This window comes from Pseudophryne corroboree, chromosome 9 (genome assembly GCF_028390025.1).
Source record: "Pseudophryne corroboree isolate aPseCor3 chromosome 9, aPseCor3.hap2, whole genome shotgun sequence".
Classification (NCBI taxonomy): Eukaryota; Metazoa; Chordata; class Amphibia; order Anura; family Myobatrachidae; genus Pseudophryne; species Pseudophryne corroboree.
This window is the reverse complement of record NC_086452.1, coordinates 230,777,838-230,795,049: the sequence shown is the minus strand read 5'-3', so window position 1 is coordinate 230,795,049 and position 17,212 is coordinate 230,777,838. Positions and strand designations below refer to the sequence as shown.

General features: G+C 47.9%; 1 protein-coding gene across 1 annotated transcript in view; it reads left to right on the top strand.

The window, feature by feature from the left end:
- LOC134957926 (coagulation factor XIII B chain-like) overlaps positions 1–17,212 on the top strand; it is a 146,404-nt gene that overhangs the window by 114,708 nt on the left and 14,484 nt on the right. Inside the window, exons 9-10 of the mRNA XM_063940173.1 lie at positions 12,222–12,413; positions 12,508–12,687. Of these exons, the coding sequence (XP_063796243.1) occupies positions 12,222–12,413; positions 12,508–12,687 (372 nt within the window). The remainder of the gene's footprint in view (positions 1–12,221; positions 12,414–12,507; positions 12,688–17,212) is intronic.

Here is a 17,212-nt window from a genome sequence, read left to right as displayed (position 1 = left end):
AGTCTTCCTGAGGTAGCGCACAGCACTGCAGCTGTGCGCCATTGTTGTCAGCACACTTCACACAGCGGTCACGGAGGGTGCAGGGCGCTGGGGGGGCGCCCTGGGCAGCAATGTATAATACCTTTTTTATGGCTAAAAATACATCACATATAGCCCCTGGAGGCTATATGGATGTATTTAACCCCTGCCAGGTCTCAGAAAAACGGGAGAAGAAGCCCGCCGAAAAGGGGGCGGGGCCTATTCTCCTCAGCACACAGCGCCATTTTCCCTCACAGAAATGCTGGTGGGAAGGCTCCCAGGCTCTCCCCTGCACTGCACTACAGAAACAGGGTTAAAACAGAGAGGGGGGGCACTGATTTGGCGATATGACTACATATATTAAAATGCTATAAGGGAAAAGCACTTATATAAAGGGTGTCCCTGTATAATTATAGCGTTTTTGGTGTGTGCTGGCAAACTCTCCCTCTGTCTCCCCAAAGGGCTAGTGGGTCCTGTCCTCTATCAGAGCATTCCCTGTGTGTGTGCTGTGTGTCGGTACGTGTGTGTCGACATGTATGAGGACGATGTTGGGAGGCGGAGCAAATTGCCTGTAATGGTGATGTCACTCTCTAGGGAGTCGACACCGGAATAGATGGCTTATTTAAGGAATTACGTGATAATGTCAACACGCTGCAAGTCGATTGACGACATGAGACGGCCGGCAAACATATTAGTATCTGTCCAGGCGTCTAAAACACCGTCAGGGACGTTATAATGCCCATTTTACCTCAGTCGGTCGACACAGACACAGACACGGACACTGACTCCAGTGTCGACGGTGAAGAAATAAACGTATTTTCCTTTAGGGCCACACGTTACTTGTTAAGGGCAATGAAGGAGGTGTTACATATTTCTGATACTACAAGTACCACAAAAAAGGGTATTATGTGGGGTGTGGAAAAACTACCTATAGTTTTTCCTGAATCAGATAAATTAAATGAAGTGTGTGATGAGGCGCGGGGTTCCCCCGATAGAAAATTATTGGCGGTATACCCTTTCCCGCCAGAAGTTAGGGCGCGTTGGGAAACACCCCTTAGGGTGGATAAGGCGCTCACACGCTTATCAAAACAAGTGGCGGTACCGTCTCCAGATACGGCCGCCCTCAAGGAGCCAGCTGATAGGAGGCTGGAAAATATCCTAAAAAGTATATACACACATACTGGTGTTATACTGCGACCAGCGATCGCCTCAGCCTGGATGTGCAGCGCGGGGGTGGCTTGGTCGGATTCCCTGACTGAAAATATTGATACCCTTGACAGGGACAGTATTTTATTTACTATAGAGCATTTAAAGAATGCATTTCTATATATGCGAGATGCACAGAGGGATATTTGCACTCTGGCATCAAGAGTAAGTGCGATGTCCATATCTGCCAAAAGATGTTTATGGACACGACAGTGGTCAGGTGATGCAGATTCCAAACGGCACAAAGATGTATTGCCGTATAAAGGGGAGGAGTTATTTGGGGTCGGTCCATCGGACCTGGTGGCCACGGCAACTGCTGGGAAATCCACCGTTTTTACCCTAAGTCACATCTATGCAGAAAAAGACACCGTCTTTTCAGCCTCAGTCCTTTCGTCCCCATAAGCATATCTGCCCAGGGATAGAGGAAAGGGAAGAAGACTGCAGCAGGCAGCCCATTCCCAGGAACAGAAGCCTTCCACCGCTTCTGCCAAGTTCTCAGCATGACGCTGGAGCCGTACAGGACCCCTGGATCCTACAAGTAGTATCCCAGGGGTACAGATTGGAAAGTCGAGACGTTTCCCCTCGCAGGTTCCTGAAGTCTGCTTTACCAACGTCTCCCTCCGACAGGGAGCCAGTATTGGAAACAATTCACAAGCTGTATTCCCAGCAGGTGATAATCAAAGTACCCCTCCTACAACAAGGAAAGGGGTATTATTCCACACTATATTGTGGTACTGAAACCAGAAGGCTCGGTGAGACCTATTCTAAATCTGAAATATTTGAACACTTACAAAGGTTCAAATCAAGATGGAGTCACTCAGAGCAGTGATAGCGAACCAGGAAGAAGGGGACTATATGGTGTCCGGGGACATCAGGGATGCTTACCTCCATGTCCCAATTTGCCCTTCTCACCAAGGGTATCTCAGGTTCGTGGTACAGAACTGTCACTATCAGTTTCAGACGATGCCGTTTGGATTGTCCACGGCACTCCGGGTCTTTACCAAGGTAATGCCCGAAATGATGATTCTTCTTCGAAGAAAATGGACGACCTCCTGATAAGAGCAAGGTCCAGAGAACAGTTGGAGGTCGGAGTAGCACTATCTCAAGTAGTTCTACGACAGCACGGGTGGATTCTAAATATTCCAAAACCGCAGTTGTTTCCGACGACACGTCTGCTGTTCCTAGGGATGATTCTGGACACAGTCCAGAAAAAGGTGTTTCTCCCGGAGGAGAAAGCCAGGGAGTTATCCGAGCTAGTCAGGAACCTTCTAAAACCAGGAAAAGTGTCAGTGCATCATTGCACAAGAGTCCTGGGAAAAATGGTGGCTTATTACGAAGCGATTCCATTCGGCAGATTCCACGCAAGAACTTTTCAGTGGTATCTGCTGGACAAATGGTCCGGATCGCATCTTCAGATGCATCGGCGGATAACCCTATCTCCAAGGACAAGGGTGTCTCTCCTGTGGTGGTTACAGAGTGCTCATCTTCTAGAGCAGTGATTTTCAACCTTTTTTTACTCGCGGCACACCGAACAATATTTTTAAATTGCCAAGGCACACCATCAGTTCACCCACAGGAAAAAAAAAAAAAACACACACATTGGCCCTCACAGTAAAAAAAAAAATCCACACATACATTGGCCTACACAGAAAATACAATCACATTGCTCCCCACATAAATCATGTTGCTCCCTACATAAATCCTATTGCTTCCCACATTAATTATTCACATTGTTCCCCCCATAAATACTATTGCTTCCCACAGGAGAATTAACATAACAAATATTAGCCCCTACCGGTCAGCTGTCCTCCTCCCTGTCCCTCATTGGCGGGGGTTATTCATAGTGGAGTGCTGCAAATACTGAGCAGCGGGCGGACGGAAAAGGTGTGCAGGCGGGTGGGCTGGCTGAGTGATGAGACCCGGTGGCCGTGACCTATGATATCTCACCGCTGCGTCACCAAGGCATAGGTCATGGCCGGAGCATGACTGATCCTCTAAGAAGAGCCCGGGCCAACAGTTCATTCTGAAGGTGCAGGAAGCTGCTCTGGCTCCACGGCACACCTTGCAACTGGTCGCGGCACACTAGTGTGCCACGGCACACTGGTTGAAAAAGACTGTTCTAGAGGGCCGCAGATTCGGCATTCAGGATTGGATGCTGGTGACCACGGAGGCCAGCCTGAGAGGCTGGGGAGCAGTCACACAGGGAAAAAAATTTCCAGGGAGTGTGATCAAGTCTGGAGACTTTTCTCCACATAAATATACTGGAGCTAAGGGCAATTTATGATGCTCTAAGCTTAGTAAGACCTCTGCTTCAAGGTCAGCCGGTATTGATCCAGTGGGACAACATCACGGCAGTCGCCCACGTAAACAGACAGGGCGGCACAAGAAGCAGGAGGGCAATGGCAAAAACTGCAAGGATTTTTCGCTGGGCGGAAAATCATGTGATAGCACTGTCAGCAGTGTTCATTCCGGGAGTGGACAACTGGGAAGCAGACTTCCTCAGCAGGCACGACCTCCACCCGGGAGAGTGGGGACTTCATCGGGAAGTTTTCCACATGATTGTGAACCGTTGGGAAAGACCAAAGGTGTACATGATGGCGTCCAGCCTGAACAAAAAACTGGGCAGGTATTGCGCCAGGTCAAGAGACTTTCAGGCAATAGCTGTGGACGTTCTGGTAACACCGTGGGCGTACCAGTCGGTGTATGTGTTTCCTCCTCTGCTTCTCATACCCAAGGTTTTGAGAATTATAAGACGTAGAGGAGTAAGAACTGTACTCGTGGCTCCGGATTGGCCAAGAAGGACTTGGTACCCGGAACTTCAAGAGATACTCACAGAGGACTCATGACCTCTGCCGCTAAGAAGGGACTTGCTTCAGCACGTACCAGGTCTGTTCCAAGACTTACCGCGGCTGCGTTTGACGGCATGGCGGTTGAACGCCGGATCCTAAGGGAAAAAGGCATTCCGGAAGAGGTTTTTTCCTACCATGGTCAAAGCCAGGAAGGACGTGACCGCACAACATTATCACCACATGTGGCGAAAATATGTTGCGTGGTGTGAGGCCAGGAAGGCTCCACGAAGAAATTTCAACTCGGTCGATTCCTGCATTTCCTGAAAACAGGAGTGTCTATGGGCCTCAGATTGGGGTCCATTAAGGTTCAAATTTCGGCTCTGTCGATTTTCTTCCAGAAAGAATTGGCTTCAGTTCCTGAAGTCCAGAAGTTTGTCAAGGGAGTACTGCATATACAACCCCCTTTTTGTGCCTCCAGTGGCACTGTGGGATCTCAACGTAGTGCTGGGATTCCTCAAATCACATTGGTTTAAACCGCTCAAATCTGTGGATTTGAAATATCTCACATGGAAAGTGACCATGATGTTGGCCCTGGCCTCGGCCAGGCAAGTGTCAGAATTGGCGGCTTTGTCTCACAAAAGCCCATATCTGATTGTCCATTCGGACAGGGCAGAGCTGCGGACTCGTCCCCAGTTTCTCCCTAAGGTGGTGTCAGCGTTTCACCTGAACCAGCTTATTGTGGTACCTGCGGCTACTAGGGACTTGGAGGACTCCAAGTTGCTAGATGTTGTCAGGGCCCTGAAAATATCGGTTTCCAGGACGGCTGGAGTCAGGAAAACTGACTTGCTGTTATCCTGTATGCACCCAACAAACTGGGTGCTCTTGCTTCTAAGCAGACGATTGTTAGTTGGATGTGTAGTACAATTCAGCTTGCACATTATGTGGCAGGCCTGCCACAGCCAAAATATGTAAATGCCCATTCCACAAGGAAGGTGGGCTCATCCTGGGCGGCTGCCCGAGGGGTCTCGGCATTACAACTCTGCCGAGCAACTACGTGGTCGGGGGGAGAACACGTTTGTAAAATTCTACAAATTTGATACCCTGGCTAAAGAGGACCTGGAGTTCTCTCATTCGGTGCTGCAGAGTCATCCGCACTCTCCCGCCCGTTTGGGAGCTTTGGTATAATCCCCATGGTCCTGACGGAGTCCCCAGCATCCACTAGGACGTTAGAGAAAATAAGATTTAACTTACCGATAAATCTATTTCTCGTAGTCCGTAGTGGATGCTGGGCGCCCATCCCAAGTGCGGATTGTCTGCAATACTTGTACATAGTTATTGTTACAAAAAAATCGGGTTGTTATTGTTGTGAGCCGTCTGTTCAGAGGCTCCTACGTTGTCATACTGTTAACTGGGTTCAGATCACAAGTTGTACGGTGTGATTGGTGTGGCTGGTATTAGTCTTACCCGGGATTCAAAATCCTTCCTTATTGTGTACGCTCGTCCGGGCACAGTATCCTAACTGAGGCTTGGAGGAGGGTCATAGGGGGAGGAGCCAGTGCACACCACCTGATCCTAAAGCTTTATTTTTGTGCCCTGTCTCCTGCGGAGCCGCTAATCCCCATGGTCCTGACGGAGTCCCCAGCATCCACTACGGACTACGAGAAATAGATTTATCGGTAAGTAAAATCTTATTATTACATACATACACAATTTATAGTCCCAGGAGCATCCCTAATCCTGCCCTACAATACCAAAACCAAGTAGTATCCTGTCGCATTTACAGTGTTGCACCTCTCATAATCTGTAGCCAGAGGTAGCAAAAAATGAATTCACTCTTGTATGTCATCGTCACCCCCCCCCCCCAGAGTGTGAAGCCAGAGGTATCTCCACAAATCCTCCCCCCCCCCCCCCCTGCCGGGGCCCACCACGCGCTGTACACTCACTGCAGCTTTACCTGCTGCTATCGGGATTCGGGACCCAGGACTACAGCACAGAGGAACACTCAGGAGGAGCGGTGCGCTACCGCTGCAGCTGGAGGAGGCAGCTACAGCGTCACCTGTCGTGACAGGGAGTGCAAAGTAAAACTGAAGCAGCGGCTCCCTCCCAGCTCCGTACGACCGTAAGTTCTGCATACCTGCCGGCTGCTCTCCCCTCGCCTGATCTCCGGAGATCTCTGAGGAGGAGAGCAGAGTGACCAGCCGGGAGATATCACCCCCAGCCCCCATACTGCTGCTCTGTCTCCCCCATCTACTATGGCGATGCATCGGCGGCAGGGGGGGTTTCTAGGTACTCGGAAACCCCCCCTGCGTGCGCTAGTGCTAAGTCCCACTAAGCGGGTAGACTGGTTGCCAACCAGTGCTACCTGAAAATAAAAAATAAAGGAATCTCTCTGAAGCTTCAGAGAAATGCACCCGGCTCCTTGGGCACATTTTTCTAAACTGAGTCTGGTAGGAGGGGCATAGAGGGGAGGAGCCAGCACACACATACACACACTAAAGGTTTTTAAAGTGCCAGGCTCCAATGGACCCGATCTATACCCCATGGTACTAAAATACAGTTAGCCAGTATCCACTAGGACATTGGAGAAATACAGTTTTGAATTAAAAGTTTACATCTCTATTATTAAAGATTTTGGTGTGCTAGATACAAATATGTGTATGTATGTTGCCTGCCGAGAAAGGCTGATTGATTTTTTATGCAACCTCTGAAGGGGTAACACATTTCTGATGTCTATTAAATGCATCTGCATGTGGTGGACTGGGTAGTAATTGCTCAGTACTTGCCTCTGCCACGCCACATCACTTACACAAAGGTGGAGCGGATTCTAAATTGGAAGCAAAGCAAAAAAAAGTAAGTAAATGTGTACCTTAGCAGAACCATGTTGCACTACAGCTGGGACATGTATAAAATGTGCAGAAAGGTATAGATTTGAAAGGGGAGTGTCCTAACTCAGACCTAAATTGCAGTATAAAAAGAAAGCTGTACAGTATTTGCGGGCTACGGGACAGATTCAATTAGCTGTGGGACTTACCACATGGCTAAAGCTCTGCCTGGAGCTATTCAATTAATGCCACTACCCCGCACGGTAAGCCCAAGAGGGTGCACATAACGTGGATTTTTCATCGCAGCCTCGGGGGCTGTAAGGAAAAATCTGCATTAAACGCCGATATGCGGCTTATCGCACAGGATAAACCATAGATTCCCGCCACTTACCCGGAATCTATGAGTTAATGTTACTCATGTTACATGTTAACTGCTTGTTCACCCCATGGGGAAATTAGCTAATAATTCAGTAGCTCTGGGTATTAAGGCCCTCATTCCGAGTTGATCGCACAAAGGATTTTTTGCATAGCAAGGCTGCGAACGCTTGTGCAGCCCTGCTATGCAAAAAGATTTTTTGCAGTTTCTAAGTAGGTCCTGACATACTCACCGGCTGCGATGTCTTCAGCGTGACTGGTCCCGAAGTTGACGTCAGACACCCGCCCTGCAAACGCCTGGACGCGCCTGCGTTGGACTCACCACTCCCAGAAAACGGTGAGTATTCACCCCGGAACGCCTTCCGCCTGTCAGTCTACTTGCGATCGCCGCTGCGATCACTTTCGTAGTTGTCCCTGTTGTTGCCCAGCGACGGCCGTGCGCAATGCGGCCACCGCGCATGCGCAGTTCTGACCCGATCGCACAGCTGTGAAGAAGTGCAGCGTGCAATCGGGTCGGAATGACCCCCTAAATCCTGTGCTTTAGCTGCATGGTAAGCCCCACGCCTAATTGAATCTGCCACATAGGTGCACAAATTTATACATAATACATAAAAATTAAAGACGAGTGAACATAGAATGCTTGTCTGTAAATATACAGCAGCAGAATCCAAGCTCTCTGGTCCATTCTCTGATATAATACAAAAAGTATCCAGCAGGGACGTGCAGTCAGGGGGGGCAGGGGAGGCAGTGCCTCCCCTGTCATAATGATTAACATAATAAAAAGAAGATATTTATAACACAGTCTGTTATAAATATCTTTTTTTATTATTTTAATAATTCTCCCCCCCTGTGGCTGCGTGTGAGGGACAGCTGGGAGGCAGCGGGAGAGGTGCCTCCCGCTGCTAACATTAAAAGTCCGGGCAGCGGGGGGCGGGCAGGGGGCGGGGCGCAGCAATGGGCTGTGAAAGCCCTTTGAAAATGAATGGGGAAGCGGCACCTATACTGGTGCCGCAATGACAGGGGCGTGCATTCAGTGCCCCAGATGTGATTGGCCCAGCGGATCCAGTGCTGGATCCGCTGTCCAATCACTAGCGAGCCCCCTTCCCGGCTGCAGCAGGCGCCGTGGGCTGTGTGGGCGCCCGCTGCAGCCAGCGTCGCTGACTGACACCAGAGGTCATAATTGACCCCTAGTGTCTGAGCGGCGCTACTATGGAAGAGACGTCATGAGCCATGACGTCTCTCCCATAGTACAGCAGAGACGAGCCGGCGGACGGAGATGGAGGACAGCGCTGCAGGAGCGGTAAGTATGTGTGTGTGTGTTTTTTTTTTTAATGTGTTTGTGTTGGGGGCAGAGCAACAGGGGCACAGCAACTGGGGGGCACAACAACAAGGGGCACAGCAACAGGGGCACAACTATAAGGGGCACAGCAAAAGGGGCACAACTACAAGGGGCACAGCAACAGGGGCACAACTATAAGGGGCACAACAACAAGGGGCACAGCTATAAGGGGCACAGCAACTGGGGGGCACAACAACAAGGGGCACAGCAACAGGGGCACAACTACAAGGGGCACAGCAACTGGGGGGCACAACAACTGGGGGGCACAACTACAAGGTGCACAGCAACTGGGGGGCACAACTACAAGGGGCACAGCAACTGGGGGGCACAACTACAAGGGGCACAGCAACTGGGGGGCACAACTACAAGGGGCACAGCAACTGGGGGGACAACTACAAGGGGCACAGCAACTGGGGGGCACAACTACAAGGGGCACAGCAACTGGGGGCACAATTACAGGGGTCACAGCTACTGGGGTCACAGCTACTGGGGGCAAAGCTACAGGGTGCACAGCGACTGGGGTCACAGCTACAGGGGGCACAACTACTCGGGGTACAGCTAGGGGGCACAGCTATTGGGGGCAAAGCTACAGGGTGCACAGCGACTGGGGTCACAGCTACTGGGGGTAAAAGCTACAGGGGGCACAGCGACAGGGGGCACAACTACTCGGGGCATAGCTAGGGGGCACAGCTATTGGGGGCAAAGCTACAAGGGACACAGCGACTGGGGTCACAACTACTGGGGGCAAAGCTACAGGGGCCACAGCAACTGCGGGCACAATTACTCAGGGCACAGCTACAACGGGCACAGCTACAGGGGTCACAACTACTGGGGGCACAGCCACAAGCGGCAAAGCTACAGGGGGCACAGCGACTGGGGGCACAACTACAGGGGTCACAACTACTCGGGGCAAAGCTACTAGGGGTATAGCTACTAGGCTTACAACTATCGGGGGCGCCTGCTCCATCATCCCAGCTAGCAGCAGCACTCTCCCCTGTCTGTGCTAACGTCCTCCCGCATCAGCGAGTGTATAATATTCATTCATTTCTCTCTTTCCTCCTGTGGATTACTTTGTTTGTAAGTATAATGTTCATTTTTACAGGTACCCCTATTGGATTCTACTGGACAAGTGGACGTGACCGGCGTGGGATGTAGGTAAGTAATCTCTCTCTCATTTTTACAGGAACCACCTATTGGATTCTACATGGACAAGTGGACGTGACCGGTGTGGGATGTAGGTAAGTATGTGTGAGTGTGTAAGTGTGTTTTAATAAATTTTTACTTTCACGGTGTGTGTGTTGTGTTTTTATTTGGGTAATTTTTTTTGTAGAACTACAGGTACCAGCGGGCCCGTTATTTCCCCGCATGCTGGTACTTGAGGTTCTCCAAGTACCAGGAAGCGGGGGAGGCTTGCTGGGCCTTGTAGTTCCACAACAAAAAACAATATTCTTTTTTATACACTTATGGCTATCAGCCCGGCACCCAACGCCCAGGGGTGCTGGGGACAGCCTCGGGCTTCACCCCTGGCCCTTGGGTGCCTGGAGGGGGGGGGACACCTCTTGATTTAAGGGGTCCCCACTCCTCCAGGGAACCCCGGCCAGGGGTGACTAGTTGGGGGGGTAATGCCACGGCCGCAGGGACCTACATAAATGTGTCCCCCGGCTGTGGCATTATGTCCCTGGCTAGTGGAGCCCGGTGCTGGTTTTAAAAATACGGGGGACCCCTACATCTTTTGTCCCCCGTATTTTTGGAACCAGGACCGGTCTAAGAGCCCGGTGCTGGTTGTCTAAATATGGGGAACCCCTGTCCAATTTTTTCCCAGTATTTAAACAACCAGGACCGGCTCAAAGAGCCCGAGGCTGGTTATACTTAGGAAGGGGGACCTCACGCATTTTTTTTTACATTTTTTAACCCATTCAGACCCTTCTCCATTAAGTTAATGGAAGCCCTGGACAACAAAATTGCATTCATGTCCTCCTCCCACTCCCTTCCCAAACACTAATTTATATTATTTTTCTATAAAAATGTACAATATATCACAAGTATGATGAGCAGGCAGGCAGCGGGCATTGGCGGCACCGGATTGAGATGCAAATTAGTGGCGGAGGGCTGGGTCAGTTGATGGTGGGCAAGTTTGAAAGCCATTGGCGGTGGCAGCAGGCATCGGCTCAAAGGCAGTAGCGGGCATTGGCTCGGCGGTGGTAGGGGTCATCGGCAGGATTCGGCGGACATTATGGCTGTAGTGCCTCACCAGCCTCTGACCTCACCGCACGCCACTGGTATCCAGATCTCTTTTTCATGATGATAATGATACTCTGGATTCAGAGCAATTTATGAATTATGGCAGGCTTTCCCAACCGCGGTCCTCAAGGCACACCAACAGTGCAGGTTTTAGCGATATCCAGGCTTCAGCACAAATGGTTAAATCAAAATAACTGAGGTACTAATTAAGTCACCTGTGTTCAAGCCTGGATATCACTAAAACTAGGACTGTCAGTGTGCCTTGAGGACCGTAGTTGGGAAACACTGAATTATGGGGTCCATGTACTAATTAGAAATAAGGGGGCCAAACGAAAAAAGGGAGAGACTCTGGCACAGATTTATCAAGCCTTGGAGAGTGATAAAGTACCAACCAACCATATCCTAACGTCCATGTTACAGGCTGCGTTTTAAGAATAACAGTTAGTAGATAATTGGTTGGTACTTTATCACTGTGCAATTTATCACTCTCCAAGGCTTGATAAATCTGGGGGGGTAATTCCAAGTTGATCGCAGCAGGAATTTAGTTAGCAATTGGGCAAAACCATGTGCACTGCAGGGGAGGCAAATATGACATGTGCAGAAAGAGTTAGATTTGGGTGGGTTATTTTGTTTCTGTGTAGGGTAAATACTGGCTGCTTTATTTTTACACTGCAAATTAGATTGCAGATTGAACACACCACACCCAAATCTAACTCTCTCTGCACATGTTAAATCTGCCTCCCCTGCAGTGCACATGGTTTTGCCCAATTGCTAACTAAATTCCTGCTGCGATCAACTTGGAATTACCCCCTGGGTCAATATCTGTACATATCACTTCTCGATATGTACTAAAGGGATTTGCTCTGCCTTCTAGCGTTCATAGCAGACTAGAATATAATCAGCGCTTATGGCGGTGGAAAGTGACCCAGATATTCAACCCTGCTCCCTACCCGAGTTGGAATACCGGGTCGCTCAACCTGGTATTTCAACCCTGGCACCTTTCAGACCACACATGATCACGGGTTATGCACATTCATGTGCCAATAACCCGTGTTCATAGCTGGCAGTCTGAAAGTGGTATTACCAGTCACTCTCCTCGGCGGGTCTATTTTTAGTAACAATTGCGGTAGCCAATTCCTGCTTCGATGTGGTGGTAGGCAAAGTACTACGATAAGTGGAGTTTTAGTACATGTACCCCTAAGTGTTTAGAATACATTTTACTTTGTAGTTTTACATTATTCTTTCTGTATTGCACTAGTGAGGATATACAATAGATTATGGAGCTCTATATACGTAGGAATAATAACAATAATAATAATACCAGCGCTACCTGTTTCCAGGGCTTTGCCCAATCATCGTTACCAAATTGTTACAGTATAGCATAAGAACTACCTTTTGCTGTATCCAAAAGATATTTCATTTCTGTTGCAGAACCTTGCACTCTGATTACAGCCCAGATGAAAGAAAATAATCTGGAGCACAGTTATGACACAAACTCAACATTTTTACATGGTGATATGATGGAATTTAAATGCATGGATGGGTTTGACATGTTGGCAGACTCTGAATTGAAAGGACTGTGTCAAAATGGCCAAATTCTATATCCTACCTGCAGAAAGAAAGGTACAAAAGAAACAATGCATTTATCTTTCGTTGCTGTGCTACTGTATACTGTATACACAAATTGTCTAACAAAAACCACTTTAAACTTCTCCAGATACGGTGAAGATTTGTGGAAATCCTCCTGTTGTAAAGCACAGTGTACTCACTGACTCCCAGCAAACCTATGTGCCTGGCTCCTTTGTTGTTTACCAGTGTCCAGAACATCACTACCTGAATGGCCACAGTACAATACACTGTGTGAATGGACAATGGGAATCTCCACCAACATGTATAGGTAAACAATGATTTTACCCTCAACAGAGTTTCAAATACGCTTGAGTTACGTATGTAAAGTCATTTCTTTTTATATAGAGCCACGAAGGTACTCTAAGATTACTGAATATAAAAAAATAGGAATTTAATACATAGTAACATAGTAACTAAGGTTGAAAAAAGACAATTGTCCATCGCGTTCAACCTATTTGTGGTCTCCTATGCAGTCTTATTATAGGACTAGTTATTTTTATGTTAGGACTAGTTAAATTAACTATAATGCGTGCCTATGCACCATAACCCTGAATATCTTTATCCAATAGGAATTTATCTAACCCATTCTTAAAGGTGTTGACTGAGTATGCAGTTACTACTCTCCCAGAAAGGGAATTCCAAACATGTATTGTCCTTACTGTAAAAAAACCTTTTCGCCTCAATGTGCGGAAACTCCTCTCCTCTAACCTAAGCGAGTGACCACGTGTTCTCTGTGCTGATCTTATAGAAAACAGTTCCCTCCCAAGCTCTGTGTATTTACCCCTTATATATTTGTAGATGTTGATCATGTCCACTCTTAGTCTCCTCTTTTCCAATGTAAACATGCCTAGCTTTGCAAGCCTTTCCTCGTATTCCAGCGTCTCCTAATAGTAATTCCATTTCTTGTAGTCCGTAGTGGATACTTGGGATGACATTAGTACCATGGGGTACAGATGGGGTCCATTGGAGCCTGGCACTTTAAGAAAACATTAGAGTGTGCTGGCTCCTCCCCTCTATGCCCCTCCTAGCAGACTCAGTCTAGGAAATCTGTGCCCGAGATAACCAACATAACATGAGAGAAGAATATAGACATATACAGCGGTGAGGCAACGAACCAACACACAACGATAATAAAGGATAGCATTGCTAACCAGAACAGAGGACAGCAACGCTAACCAAACATAGAACAGGGACAGCAACAGCAGACCCAACCAAGAACACTTACAACCAAGTAAGCAGGAAAAGGAAGCACTGAGGCGGGCGCCCAGTGTCCACTACGGACTACGAGAAAAGGAATTACCGGTAGGTATTAAATTCCTTTTTTCTCTAACGTCCTAGTGGATACTGGGGATGACATTAGTATCATGGGGTAGTCCCAAAGCTCCCAGAATGGGTGAAAGTGTGCTGAGACCCCTGCAAAACAGCCTGACTAAACTGAAGGTCATCTCTGGTCAAGGTGTTGAACCTATAAAACTTAACGAACGTGTTCGACCCAGACCAAGTAGCTGCACGACACAATTGTAAGGCTGATACGCCCCGTGCAGCCGCCCAGGAAGAACCCACTGACCGTGTGGAGTGGGCCTGGATAGAACTTGGTAGTGGCAGAGCTGCCGAAGAATAGGCTTGTTGAATGGTCAATCTGAGTCAACGAGCAATGGACTGTTTAGAAGCAGTACATCCAATTTTGGTAGCGTCATAAAGGACAAATAGCGAGTCAGACTTTCTGTGATGAGCAGTCCGTTTGACGTAAATCCTCAAAGCCCTTACAACATCCAAGGACTTTGGAGCGACCGACGTATACGACAGTATCGGAACCTCAATCAGTTGCTTAATATGAAAGGCCGAAACCACCTTCAGCAAAAACTGCGGGCGAGTCCTGAGCTCCGTCCTATCCTCATGAAATATCAAATACGGGCCCTTACAAGATAAAGCCCCCCAATTCAGACACCCATCTAGCAGAGGCTAGAGCCAGCAACATGACAGTCTTCCAAGTAAGATACTTCAGGTCCACCCTGTGCAAGGGTTCAAACCAGTCCGACTGGAGAAAGTTTAAGACCACATTGAGATCCCACAGAGTCGTGGGAGGGACAAAGGGTGGTTGAATGCAAAGAACACCCTTCAGGAATGTCTGTACTTCTGGAAGTACCGCCAGCTGTTTCTGGAAGAAAATGGAGACGAAATCTGAACCTTGATGCAGGAAGAGCAGAAAATGGCCAAGTTGAAACTCTGCAGGAGAATATTTTCTACTCTCACACCAGGAAACATGTTTCTTCCAGATACAGTGGTAATGTTTAGACGTGATCACCTTGCGATCCTGGACCATAGTGGAAATAACCTTGGATAGGAGACCTTTTTTGGCTATACTTACCTTCCCCCACTGGCTCCAAACCCTCCCTTCTAGCAGCCTAAACCTAACACTCCCATCCTCGCAGTCTAACCCTAACTGGTGGTGTCTAAACCTAACCCCACCCTCCCTGCAGCCTAAACCTAACCCCCACGGCTCCACAGCCTATCCCTAACCCTCCCCCCGAAGCCTAAACCTAACCTCATACCCCCCCTCCCACGTGGCCTACCTCTCTTGTGGCCCGGTTGATGCTCGTTCAGGATTCCGATGGTCGGGATTCCGGCACCAGGCTGGTGACCCTATTCGTATGCCGGGGTTGGCATTCCGAGTAGTGTCGGGATTCTGGCATCAGGATTCTTGTGTGGCTGTACATTTGCATATGTGGCGGTGTGTGTGTGCATATATGTCTGTGTGTGAGGAAGGGGCACACCATTATCTGATTTGCCTCAGGGCATCTGGTTTGAACTTACACGCCTGCTAATATTGTGTAGGTCCTCTAGTGCCATCACAACAGTACTGTCCTGTTGAGGCATGGACTGTAAGAAAATTGAAGGTGTCCTGTGGTATCTGGAACCAAGATGCTAGTAGCAGATCCTTAAAGTCCTGCAAATTGTAAAGTGGGGCCTCCATGGCTCAGATTTTGTCCAGCACAACCCACTGATGCTCGATCAGAATGAAACCTGGGGAATATAGAAGCCAAGTGAACACCTTGAACTCGTTGTCTTGTTCCTCAAACTATTGCTGAACAATTTTTACAGTGTGGCAGGGCTCATTATCCTGCTGAAAGGGCCACTGTAACCAGGGAATACCATTATCATGAAGACATGTACTTGATCTGCAAGAATGTTTAAGTAGGTGGTACTTGTATTCCACATGAATGAATGTACCCATGATTTCCCAGAAGAACATTGCCAAGAGAATCACACTGCCTCCGCCGGTTTGCCGTCTTCCCATAGTGCATCTTGGTACCATTTCTTTTCCAGGTAAAAGATGCAGAAGCACCGTCCACATTAAATAAAAGAAAATGTGATTCATCAGACCAGGCCACTTTCTTACATTGCTCCTTGGTCCAGTTCTGAAGTTCACGTGACTAATATAGGCACTTTCAATGGTGGACAGGGGCCAGTATGTGCACTCTGACCGGTCTGCGGCTACAGTCTGCTATGCACTGTGTGTTCTGACACTTTTCTATCATAGCCATCATTAACTTTTTTAGCAATTTGTACTACAGTAGCTTTTCTGTTAGAACCAAATGGGCTAGCCAGTGAGCCTTGGGTACCCATGACCCTGTCACTGGTTCACCTGTTGTCCTTCCTTGGATCACTTTTGGTAGGTACTAACCACTACCTACTGGGAACACCCCACAAGACCTGCTGCTTTGGAGATGCTCTCACCCAGTTGTCCTCGTCAAAGTTGCTCAGATACGTGCCCGTTTTTCCTGCTTCCAACACATCAACTTTAAGAACTTACTGTTCTCTTCCTGCATAATATACCCCACCCCTTGATGGGTGCCACTACAATGAGATAATCAAGGTTATTACCTTTACCTGCTGTCAGTAGTTTTAATGGTATGGCTGATGGATGTATATCCATATAATAGTGACTAGAGAAGGTGTGGATAAATGTCCACCCTGTTACCTTGCAGAGCTCCATCACGAAGCCTGATCGCTTTTTGCCCATGATTCTGCCACCACTTGTGTTAAGTGGGCTCTTAGTATTGTCGGGCACAATGTGCCCATTTCTTTTGTGTGCCTGTATGATTACTTCTTTGATCAACTGTAAATGGCTTGCTGGAAAGTGGCATAACCTTTCTGAGATTTTTTGTATGTAAGTTGAATTGGTTTATCCTCATTGGCTGATAGTTAAAAAGTGTTCTTTGTACGGTAGTACTGACTGCCATCATGAAAACTACCTTCAGTATCATTCATCACAGTGAAAAATTCTGTAATGATTCAAACAGGGCATTGAAAAGAGCATTAAGCACCAGACGGAGGTCCCATACGGAGGTCCCACACAGCACTTAATAGAGGGACGAATCCTCTTCATCAATTGGAAAACCCAAATGATACCAAATTGTTATCAAATAAGGAACTTAGGGCCTGATTTGATACCAATTCATATTTGTACACAAATTGCGATTTATTTATTTTTTTGGCTAAGAAGCTGCTAATGTTAGCAAGTGAAGCTGACACCTAGAAATGCTCTTGCAAGAAGGATGTTTTTTCCAATGTCTTGGAACTGACAGCATTTTCTGATTGTTATTATCATAAGAAAGTTGTCTGAATATGGCCAAATCTTCACCCTCTGATTCCTTATTTCTGAAAAAAAATGTCACTACACTCTTGTAAAAGTTCTTGGACATTTTAATAAGCCAAAAACAAACAGGTGAATTAAAAGTGTTGTCCCATGAACTTGAAGAAAATCGCTCTGCTCTGCTGAGCTGGCTACA